The 12,790-nt window shown below is 37.5% G+C and overlaps 1 protein-coding gene and 1 long non-coding RNA gene across 3 annotated transcripts in view; one reads left to right on the top strand and one right to left on the bottom strand.

Annotated features, from left to right (window-relative positions):
• LOC119074435 (regulator of G-protein signaling loco) overlaps positions 1-12,790 on the bottom strand; it is a 48,960-nt gene that overhangs the window by 20,439 nt on the left and 15,731 nt on the right. Inside the window, exon 1 of one of the 2 annotated variants that reach the window (XM_037180564.1) lies at positions 8,802-10,291. The exons of the other annotated variant lie outside the window; for it this stretch is intronic. Coding sequence (XP_037036459.1) covers positions 8,802-9,989 — 1,188 coding nt within the window. The 5' untranslated portion in view covers positions 9,990-10,291. Of the gene's footprint in view, positions 1-8,801; positions 10,292-12,790 lie in introns of those variants that run through there. 2 annotated transcript variants of the gene reach the window in all.
• LOC119074441 lies at positions 5,651-10,018 on the top strand. The gene is made up of 3 exons (XR_005087196.1): positions 5,651-5,822; positions 5,886-5,987; positions 9,923-10,018. It is a non-coding gene; the product is annotated as an uncharacterized LOC119074441 (long non-coding RNA).

Genomic DNA, 12,790 nt, shown 5'->3' with positions numbered 1-12,790 from the left:
TTTCGAACTTGACCTTACTTTTGTCGATACCAATCAGGGAAAAAAGAATTTTCATTCTATTCGGCATTCAATTATCTCTCAAATGAAACAAAAACTAGCAAAATCGGATGAGATTTACTCGATTTATGTGCAAAAAACACTTAGGGCCGAGTACCGACCTTTGAGCCCTCCCAACAAGCCCACGTTGCATCTTACCTAAAAACAATGTTCAGCAACTTTGTTCTACTCGTCAATACCTTTCATTTGATATATCACAAGCAGCCATTGCGTGCGTATTTCGGTAGATATCGTCGAAAGACTGAAAAACACCTATAGGGCCCTAGCTCTGGAAGGCCCGACCCTACCATGCCCATTTTCGAACTTGACCTTACTTTTGTCGATACCAATCGGGGAAAAAAAGAATTTTGAAAAAAGGTTGTGATTTACTCAAGCTAGAGGGGTCACGGACGGACGGACGGACGGACGGACGGACGGACGGACGGATGGACGGACGGACGGACGGACGGACGGACGGACGGACGGACGGATGGACGGACGGACGGACGGACGGACGGACGGACGGACGGACATTTTTTTTATTGCGGATTCGTAGTCTATGAACATAACCAAATGCTTTGCCCTTACTGTCTGCTTCCAATTCGACGTGTTACAAACGGCATATTAATCTTATAAGCCCCCAGTACTTCGTACGGGGCTAAAAAATTAAAACCCACTGTTGATCAATGGCAACTCCCTTGACAAACGAATAATACGAGAACAAATTCCTTACTCTATGACGATGTCGCTGAGGAAGTTTTCGAATTAAAATCATTGAGAGAGTAGATGCTGAAGCGGAACGAACAGTCGATTTTTGTCCTTCAGTTGGTATCTAAAAGAGCAAATGGTTCACTTCACCACTGCGAAATTTATTGTACGGCGGCACACTGTTTCAGTTTCATGATTTATAGCAAAAGATAACTGAGAGCCGCTGACTGTGGCATAAAAGCCGCCGCTTATATCGCGAAGTTCATGGATGGAATGAACAGAAGACAGTTACTAACGGTGTCCCAGCTTCTCCGGAAAATCTTCATAACAGCAAAATGATCAAACATTTACCGACCTCAATTAAACGAAGCCTTTTTGCCGAAAGAGGTGTATCGGTATTAATGAGAGCGGATATGCTACATAACATCGATAAGTACACATCCGACAAAGCACACTAATTACACAGAACCTTGTTTAACAAACCAACAATTAACCGCAAAATACGCGTCTTGAAATCAGAGAATCAACAAATGGTTTGACTTTGAATCAATTCAGAAATTTTCCATCATTTTTATAATACGGTCGACCGTCGACCGTCTTAAACTGTGCATTTCATGTAATTTGATATCACTTAAACAAACTAACAAGCGAGAGCGTGACTCTGCCTATGTGGTGCTACGATCGTGGCTATTTGATCTGATTATTTATTTAGATGTCGTTGAAGGTAAATAATTCACTTGTTGGTTCGCATTATTTTGTGCGAAACGCGGCACATAGCAGATCACTCGCTTGTTTACCGTTTACCGTGTCGTTGCTTGCAAATTTGTTATTTCGACTGGTGCAATTGTTTCACTCGCTTTCGGCTCGATCGGCAATAATGACCTCGGCACCAGTCAAACGAACAAATTTCCAAGCGATGACGTAACGTAAACAGTTTTTATTTGACAGAACAATTGCAAATTATCACAACATACAATTCCACCAACATTATCCAACCGAAAATTTGTTTTTTTTTTGAATTGTTATCAATAAATCAACAACCAAAATGGTTAATCGTTCCGAACTTTGAATGAATCCGCCGCACAACAGAACGTAAATGTTATGAATGTAGAGGCAAACTACGAAATCGTTCGGTACGGCACACACGAATGCTTGAATCAAACTGAAATTCATTCAAGCTTTGTTGCTTCGAACTGCAATAGAAATAATAACCGAAACGTACAATACACGAAACAAATGGAGAGAGATTATGTTGGTGTTCCCTGTCTATTCATTGTATATTATGTAGAGAATGTATAAGTAATATGCACAGCAATTGAACGATGATGATATGGTGGGTACTGTACTGGTGTATGGATTTATTTACTTACTTATTTCCGAGACAAAAAAAAACTTATTTTGTTGCATTGCAGTCGATTTTTTGGTTCTCGTTTTGTCTGTCTGCCGTTCATTGATAATTTTAGATCTAGAACCAGTTGTATGGCTTCAATTGAAATATATTATGTTGATCCGGATTGGATAGTGTTGATCTACAGCACGGCTTCTAGCATTAACAACCGAATGTCAGACGGAAAAAAGCCTCCCAGATTTGCGTGTGTGTACAATGTACACTGTACATGCAAGTGTTGGGTGTTTTAACTCCCAAGAAGAAAACATGACTCTTGTCTGTACGAAAGAAATGCAGAGCCTTTTTTGATACCATCAGCTTCCAAATATTTTCTATGTTAATGCTAGAAGCAGTGCTATGTCTACATTGATGTCATTTTTAGCCGTTTTTAGCACAGTTGTGTTGGTACTTTAGCTTTTGATATGTTTTTGACAGATAGTGGACGTTTGCTAATAGCGTTGCCAGCTGGCACCTAAAGTGCCAGTATAAGAAGGTAATGCCGCTCGCCATTTTTCTTTTTTAAGCCATATTTCAGAAAAAAAACATGGCGGCTATCGGCAACTCAAACTGCATTTCAGTACGTTACAACTGAACTGAAATAGTGCTACAATTTGGTATGCTTTAATAAGTTCAGTGAATTTTTTGCGATAATGGATACGACAAACACATTAATTACCCAATTACCCTGAAATACCATTTACGATTTTCTCCCATAGAACCTTCGTAGTGCAGAAAAGAGTCCAAGGCCCGGCAAAGAGTCCATTATTTTTGAACCATTGATTTCCCCGAGGAATAATATTCTAAAAAATGTCTTTAAATTCTTAAGAGGCAAAAATTCCGAATAAGAAGTTCTGAAGCAGAGTCTTTCCAAAAATTGTGAAGGGAGAAGCTTTTTGCACACGTCGTCGACAAGCACTTCCCACTAATAAAATTCTATTAGCCATACTGCAGTTTCTGTCAAGTTTGACAGTGTAACAAAATTAGGTCTATTTCGCGTCGCTATGTCCACCTACAGTTACTTTTCCATGAGGTAAACGAGCTGCAAACCAAAAAAGTGTCCCACAATTTTTACCTTCTACCTTGATCTATGATCCTTTCTTTTACCTGAATGCAGTTGTGTCAATTCGAACATTTAGCAAAGGGTAGAAAGTTCGATTCAAAAATGAAACAGACAAACAACTACAACCGCAATTAGACAAGAAAAGGATCCACACACCAAATCGGATGGATTCAAATTTCAGCGTTTTTTGTATGCCCCGCATTTTTCATTGTATTATCTTCAATAAGTTCAATTGATTTAGCATACCCCCATTTCAAACGAACCAAATAATTTCGATGACATGAATGGAAAAAGAGAAAGAGAAGCAGAAAACCTCACGTGCGTATTTGAATTCTTTTGTCTCTCTTCGTTTTTTCGATTCGAATGCAACGAGTTTTAAGTGGCATGCCTTCATAAGACATAGTTCACAACAATACGATCTGGTGAAAAGAACTATTGAATGAAGTTTATGGGTTAATAAACTGGAGCAGAAGATACGAGTGCTGTCTTGATTAAGTAAGAAAAAACATGTGTGCATCATGTTATTAAACGAGAAACAAAAACTCATTAACCATTGACCATTAGCGATATAACGAGAACGAGTAAATTTACATAAAAAGGGAAACTAAATGGACGAAAAGGATTACAACTTACAACGTCAATGAATTGTTTTTTAAGTGAAGGGTGTGTTCATCTGTTCCTTGGATTTTCCTTGTTGAAATGAAGACACCACAATCACTCAATGTTATTGAGGTCGATCAACACGAAATGAGTTTTCTACAATAAACAGGGTGATCCTGTTCGCAATTGGTTCCGATTACTCTATTTGCTCTAAAGATTAAAAAAAGGAACGTGGGATGAGGTCTCCAGTTACTCACATCTATGAAGATTGTACGAAGGCTGAACTGAACGGTCTCTAATTGCAATTTAGAGTTATGTAAATTTCAGAAGCAGATGCTAACAAAACGGCAGAGTAATTAACCTTTGTCAAATCATACGTAAAAAGTGACCTACAGAGGAATTACCTGCCTGGGGAAGGCTGCTTTGATTTAAAATGCCACCAGAAAAAATCATGTCCACACAGAAGCTAACGATTGTAAATCTATACAAATGGTAGGGCAAAATGTATGCGACTGCAAGAACCGTCCAATCATTCTCAACTAGAATAGGCACGAACTATGAATATTTGACAAAACTATAGTTTATATTACTGAACTACAGGTAAATCCCAAACATTTGTCTGCCATACATCTGGTGAATATAGAAAATTTGTCTCCCAATTTTATGGAACTTATCGAAATTCTATGAGAACCAGAACAGAGCACTAAAATTATATGACTGTGTAATTACGCTCTACCTTTCATACCCACCTCTTTCTTGTGAATGCGGACAAAAGACTATCTCGTTATCGAAAAAAAAAATCCAAACCAAATTTCAGCCATGGGTTAATTGTCTCGAAACGATTTTTTTGTTAGACGAACAACTCACTGAGTGTCGGATGTGCAATTACAGGTATTACCATAAATGCATTAATGACACGGTATAAGAAATCGATATTCTTGTATTAAAGGAAACATTATCGATAGATAAAATCGTTTCGAACACTTTTTCGGCTGATTTGAGTTGATGTAGGGATATGTAATATGTAACTACCTGCCCCATGCGAAATTTGCCCTCTGCGAAAATGATCCATAGCATGATGAAGATTATACGTGGTAGTCACCTTTCTCATGGGGCAGACAGTAATCCAGAATACATTGGATGCTGCTATGTAATAGGTTTGTTCCAAATAACTGTAAACCCGAACTTTGACAACACGAAAGCCGTTTCCGTTTTCGTTAAAATTTTCGTTAAACCTGAAAGTTGAGGTTAAGTTGCCTTCTGTGGATGAAATTTGACATTTCGAAATGACCTTGGAACCTATTCATTAATTAGAAACAACAAACAACTTTATCACACTCTCAAACACACTTTTACCTACTATTACATGACAAGGTATAAAAAGTTGGAAAGTAGGAAGTTTGTTTATTCCGAGGCGAAGCCGAGGTCACAAACTACACAAAAACAGAGTTATGTGATGGACTTTACATTCTGTGATTTCACAACACCTAGGTGTGTAATAAGCCATTTTCGACCCTAAGGAAATCCGAAGCATGTAAAATGACGAACGCCGGAAACATTTATATTTGACGAACGAAATGCACAAGGTTGATGACATACATGGTACAATTTGAATCGGAGCTGCAATATACGCAGCTAACTAACCCAATTGAACACAATTCGGTAAACTTACTATTTGCCTACGTTTCTACTCCACAATCATAATGTCCCACCTGCAACACACAACTTCATGTTCAATATTGCGTTACACATTCGTGTAATGAATTTTAAAAATTCAATTTAATTTACAAAATGGGTTTCGACCGTAAAAAGTCGGAACGACACACATGAATTTTGTTGAAACAATAATCGGCTTTGGTAGTAGGTACACCTAGTTAATTATACAAAAACGTATAGTTGAGCAAATCCATCGTCAAACTTTCAATAAAAAAAGTAAGAAACAACACAAACGAGCAACGAGCACATTGCACATTATTCATTTTGTCATAATGATATTCCAGTGTTGTCGAGTGTAACTATAGTCTACTCTCGGTATGGATGTAAGCAAAATTTTAATTATTGTTATGGTTAAACGTCTGTTAAATATGACGCTAGGTATACAACAATAACAATTGAATACGATGCTGGCAGTGCCGAAAAAGAAAGTGTGCGAAGACGGAGGAAAAATGACGGATTTCATAAATATATGTCGGTGAGGTAAACAAGTTTGTGTTTGATTTTGCTAGACGAAACGTAAATGACAAATAAAATTTATACAAAACGGGGCTGTGGGAGCTACTTCATTATTATTAGATGTAGCTACTTGTTATATTGTTTCCAATACACATTAACTGCTCTGGTCATACTTCTATGAATAATTCATGAATGTTTTCTCATTGATTGCAGTGAAAATTGTCTAATTTTGGTTGGTCTCACAAGGCTTGGATTTGTATTGGTCCTTTCTATAACGTCTAGAACTAAATCTGCTGTGAAGTTGCTACATATATTTATCCCACGGACGGGACGATCATCAAAATGATCCGGGTTCGACTGCCGTGTCAGACAATTCCACATGGAATTTTGACAGCGATTTTATCGCATTGGTAACGTCCTAAAGTTCACCGAAGCTTCAAAGTGGGTAGTTGCAGTGTGTCTGGTGACTGCAATGGTGTACACACTAAATGACTCCTATGACGTACCCCAAATACGATGAATTTGTTTTTATTTGTCTGACATACATTTAGGCGAGATATCAATTAGCACCTAACTTTACTCAGAGTGTATTTACATATATTGAGGCGTCGCTCGCATTAACTTGGAATGTGCTGAATCCTGACATTTTCTTAAACCCCAGATGTCAGCCCTTCCAAGGGAATGCGGTGGTTCTATGATTACCGTTCTATGATTGTTTGACGCAATAGAAGCATTTACGGTCGACGTCTCAGGCTTCAAATATAACTTTTTTACAGAACAAATCAAACTCTGTTCCGGACTACAGATGCTTAAGAAATCCTTAACCCTTCACATCCGGGAAGCGTATCAATAGCTTTACCATCGGATTACTTCATTTGATCTAAGTATTTTCAAGAGATTGAGATATCAAATCTTGTACTTCATTGTCTTGAACATACAGCAGTTACATAAGAGTTTAAAAGAGAATATGAAAAGTATGCGTCACTAAAAGAAACGATGGATTCTTCATCTGTTGCGTTCAGAATGGGACCCCTCGAATTTACAGTGACACTGTTGTTTGTGAAGGAGCTAGGCTGGATTCGTCCTTCGTGGCACTTTTAGGCCGAAAAATACCCTCTTGCCTTTTACGACTTCTTTGAATGGAATTTTTATTGATTGAAATACCGTAGTCGTTCAGTGTTTCGACTCCATCATTTTTTTTTAAACAAAGGGAAATTAAACCACATAACAATGCAATTAGCCATCCTCCTTTCAAACATTAAACGGTTTTCCAGCAACAATTGCTGCCTCCATGACAAAAACAAAAATAGCGAAAAGACAATTCAGTCAATTGGTTTCGAATACTGGCAACAATGAACAATTGACACTCTCTTCTTAACTGATTTAAGGTCACCAACATTTTGTAACGTTTCATGCAGCCATGCAAAAATAGAGACCGAAACAAACAAATAATCACACAACGAGCACCACAAATTAATGCGAGTCAAGTCAATTTCTCTTCATCACATCATCATCATCGGCTAAATCAACCAAAACCGAACATAACATTTAATGTTACGATTCATATCATACAAACAATCAAGTTGGAATTGAAACGAACAAGACAAAAAAAACATTCCCATTCCATGACATACGCAAAAGTCATTTTATTAGTCAGTTTTAGTGTACACTGAGAGAAAAAGAATGACGGCGCGGCACTTATGAAAATAAAAATTTTCGTTGAAAGGGTATGTCTGGCAAAAAAAAGTTAGAAAAGCTTTTAATTCACGTTACGTAACAATGTTACACCGGTCTAAATCCGTGACTACTTGAATAAATTCTCGAAAATTTTTGATTTTCCGGACATTCAACTCGTCCTCGGCCTCCCTCGCCTCTAACAAATTTTTTTCTTTTTCTTCCATGCGGCGTGACCATACTTTCTCGACTCACATGCAGTGACAAGATGGCGTTTTGTTGACAATTCAGGTGAGAAAATGTTTATTTTCTTGACTCTTGTTTCTTCCAAAGTAAATATAGTGAGGAGGTAATGCCATTCAGACGCGCGGTCTAGCACATAAGTTCGATGCCAATGACATCTTTTTTTTAATGGTTGACTACGATTTACTTGTATTTCACAAAAATATTTTCGCTATCTCACAACAGATGGCCCGACTTTATATTCCATTTTTTGCTTTCAACGAAGGGATGAGATGGCGTTTGTATTGAACTTTCGTGCCACCGCACAACTGGCATTACCTCGTCACTATATTTACCTTGGTTTCTTCCATGGGGTGAATAAGAGTTTTTCCACTTTGCAACTGTCACTTTGTTCTGGTTTTGAAAATGGTGAAACAAATTGATGTGTTTGTTTCGTGGATACACGTTTTTTTTTTAAATTTCACTTTATTATTGTCCCTTTAAATTGTCCGTTTGACATATGAAAGATTATGTCTTCGCCTCGGGGAGAAATAGGATATTCCAAGTCGAGCGAATTGCAGCTCTTGCTTCGCTCTTGTCAGAATTTCCTATTTCTTCACTTGGTAAGCATATAACCATTTCTAGTCTAGTGAGTCTAGAGAGTCCAGTGGGGACTAGTTTTATACAAAAATACAAAAAAAAAACATTTCGCTGTCATCTCACACATTAACTGAGCTAGCACTGTTAATATACTTCTTAGGTACGTAACGTATAGAACAAAATGTCTTCGAATGATTTTCTGAGTGTGTACTGACCTCTGATTGTACATAATATTCCGATGCACATTATATAAACTGGCATGACGGAACGGAATAAACAAAACCAAAACGACGCAAATAAACTGTTTTCAATTGGGATAAATTAAAGTGGAAAGAAACTTACAGATAACGTATCCAAATTGCGAACTGACGCACAGTGACTGGTCGTTCCCTCTAAGCGGACGACAGCTTTCACAAAATCTTCATAGTTCGTGTCAGCATTTTTGTCAAACAAATCAATCATCCGATTCGGATTACTAAGGGATCGTCTTAACGCCTTCTTAGAATTGCGTGACACAACATCTTCGGGTGCGGTTATTCGAAATGTTGGCACACAAGCCGGTTGAAATCGGAATGTGGAAATGTTTGACGAATACAAATTGGCATCCGGTTGGTCATCATCATTTTCTGCATCCGACGTGGATGGTTCGCAAATGTATGAAAAGTCGAAATCATCACCCCATTCCATGTCACCATTCTCATTGAATCGTCGGATATTTTCGGCAACTAGTAACGGTGTGCATCCCAGCTCGTGGCATTTGGACATCGGTGATACACTACGACTTGAGTCTGAACTGTAGTCGACCTCCGATTTGGTGGATCGTTGCTCGTACTGAAGTCGTGACTTTTTTCTCCGACGGTAGGTGAAGAATCGCAGAACTCCTTGCTCTTTCAATAGTTTTTTATGCCGACGCAGAGTGGATTGTAGCGGTTTCTTAAACAAGAAATCGTTTGGAGTCGTACCCTCAATGTTATTATTGCAGTTGTCATGTTTCAGTGTTTCATCATCTGATTCGTTGAGAATATTAGTAGCCAGCGGTGAGTTGACTTCGTCTCGATGAATTACTTCGAAGTCAGCATCAATGAACGATGCATCTTCTGGTGGTGTGTGTAGATTAAGTGTGTATGCTTGCACCCCACTATCGTCTGTAGCTTTCACAGGTGTCGAACTTGTCACGGATCCCTTTAAATTGGTGTACGAGTCGTTAGATATATCCATTGGCGGATCAGCGGAATGATCATCTTCTGATACAGACGTGTTGTTCCCATTGGCGATATCACACTTTGAGTCAATGGTTGCATCTACAGACAGGTTAATGTTGTTGAAGTCATTCTTCGCGAAAATCGTCTTGTTCTCCAGGCTCGTGTTAAACGTTTCCGAATCATTGGCGTTCTTGATTAGCGTCGCGAATTTACTCGTCGATTGTGGTGCCACAACTGATGTGATAATGAATTTGATTTCAGCCAACGAACCGATGGACAAATTACTCTTACCATGCATCGTATCAAAGCCGAACATTTGATTACTCATTCCGGATTAAAATATGTTTGTCGTGAATGTGAGTGTGCGTGTGGCTGGTGTGAATTTATTTATCAGTTGCAATGTTAATGCGCTTCAAATTCAATATCAATAAAATTTATGATGAAATCAATATAGTGCTGCAGTGATGTGCTATCGCACTGGTTGAATCATGTATTTCATTCTCAAGTGTCGTGGGTATTTTTATGGGAAATGTTCTTGTCTGGATTTGCTTTATGGGTCAATGCACTCAGGATTTATGGTCTATTTACACTTCTGTCTACACATTTACGAGCCGATGTGTAAAACTAATACACCGAACCGGTCACAGTCTTTTCAACGATCTTTAAAAGACAACTAAACAATCGATTGGACGATTAATCAAGGAATTGCTATTGAATGAATATTTAGTGTGACTAATGAAACTTGTGATTAGTCATAAGAGTAACACACCTCTCCTCTCGCACGTTGTTTAACACACAAGTAATATTCCAAGCCACTAACGAATTCCTCGCAGATAGATCTGACCATAAAAGTAAATTCGTTTCAATTTTATCAACAAAATGCACAAAGTAAACAACAAAAAAACTGTCGCTACTAATTCACCTCACACGATTACATTTGGATTTTGAAGAAAGTGTGTGAGTCATATTCTAGAAGGAATAAAAAAAAGTTATCTCTCTCGATACAAGAATAGCTCATGAGTGTAATGTAAGCAAAAACACAAACGATATAATCGAACAAGGTAACACACAAATTGATAAACAATATCGAGCGTTATCGTTTTTGGATGAAATAAACAATTTTTTGTGATGTTCTGGTTACGAGATCGAAATTATGACTGAGTTCCTTACGCGTTTTTTGTTCAGAAAATGAGGATCTTAAGACGTTTCGTTGCAGGTAATATTAACGTGCGCCAAACAACAGGTGATTCGAAATGTATGCACATATGTGGTCTGGTATATACTGTGCGCGATCATCTGTAACGCGCATTGTATAAAATGGGGTAAAATGTTCGGGTGTGTTGAGTACCTTCATATTATACCATTGATATGGAGTGGTATCATCGGGAAAAAAATAATTAAAATTTCAGTTTTGAGGGGTTCGTTACTAACAATTCAGTTTGATCAGTTTGAACAACAAAAATTTTACCAAAAAAGTCTGCGTGGCAAAGTGGCAGATGTTCAGGAACAGACCAGCAAGAAAATTTATCTGCCACATGCGACGCAGATTTTTTTGATAAAATTTTGGTTGTTTCCAGTCAAATTTTTTTTGGTAAAAATTATTTGGCAGATGATGAGAAAAACTAAGCCAGCTTGTTTGAACTAATTGGGTGTAAAGTTAAATTTTTGCGTAACGAAGCTGAAAGCGAGAGCGATATCATTCATTTTAGAAATTGTACTTCATAGACTATCAGTCTTTTTAGAAGTGCTTTTTAGAACGAAATTCGGAAATTTGACGAAATAATGAATATTTGACGAAATTCGAAAATTTGACGAAATTCGAAAATTTGACGAAAATGGAAAATTTGACGAAAATCGAAAATTTAATGAAAATCGAAAATTTGACGGAAATCGAAAATCGAAAATTTGACGAAAATCGAAAATTTAACGAAAATCGAAAATTTGACCAAAATCGAAAATTTAACGAAAATCGAAAATTTAACGAAAATCGAAAATTTAACGAAAATCGAAAATTTGACGAAAATCGATAATTTGACGAAATTTGAAAATTTAACGAAATTCGAAAATTTGACGAAATTCGAAAATTGACGAAAATCGAAAATTTGACGAAATTCGAAAATTTTACGAAAACCGAAAATTTGACGAAAATCGAAAATTTGACGAAAATCGATAATTTGACGAAATTTGAAAATTTAACGAAATTCGAAAATTTGACGAAAATCGAAAATTGACGAAAATCGAAAATTTGACGAAATTCGAAAATTTTACGAAAACCGAAAATTTGACGAAAATTGAAAATTTGACGAAAATCGAAAATTTGAAGAAACTCTCTAACTGCAACAACTCAAGAAATAGCTCTAAAACCCTAATTGACCCACCCATTTCCAATTTTTGACATATGCCTCTCTGTTCTACTCGTAAAACTCTGAGACTTTGCCGAAGAAAGTAACTCTCTATCTGCCGCCATTCAAGAAATACCTCTAAAAACATAATTGACCCACCCATTTCCAATTTTCGACATTTTTCACATATGCCCCTCTGTTCTACTCGTAAAACTCTGAGACTTTGCCGAAGAAAGTAACTCTCTATCTCTCATAATCGCAAAATTATTAGTCCTTTCATCCTACGCTCCAGTAGCTCAAAATTTGGTCACTCTAATCACTCTAGCTCAAACGAATCTGCCCCGATTTTTTAAATTAATTTTTTGTTCGAATCGTGTTACGAATACCTTTCATTTGATGGGTCACACGCCTCTGTAGGTTTCAATACAGCTAAGCTACAGCCGAAAACGCGTTCCCGACCCTCGAAAACCACAGTCAGAAACCACTTCGAGGCCAATAAAACAAAATTCTGGTTTTTTCTGGGACGATTGGAAATGAGCAGAGAAAATGGCTTTAGAGTCAAAGAAGTTTTTAGGCAACGTTTACTCTAATATCGACTCCATTCCGACTCCTCCATGAAACAAAGAAAAATTAAAAAAGAAACTTTGGGCGCACGAAGCCTTTTTTTTGACACAAGGACTCAAGCACCTTGGACTATAAATAGCGATGAGCCCCTCAAACAACTTACGCTGATATTTGTGCAAGCTGACAAATTTAACGACATTTCAGAAACAACTGTCGCTGCATA

The sequence above is a fragment of the Bradysia coprophila genome, unplaced genomic scaffold, assembly GCF_014529535.1.
Source record: "Bradysia coprophila strain Holo2 unplaced genomic scaffold, BU_Bcop_v1 contig_151, whole genome shotgun sequence".
Lineage (NCBI taxonomy): Eukaryota > Metazoa > Arthropoda > Insecta > Diptera > Sciaridae > Bradysia > Bradysia coprophila.
This window is presented reverse-complemented; position numbering and strand designations above follow the sequence as displayed.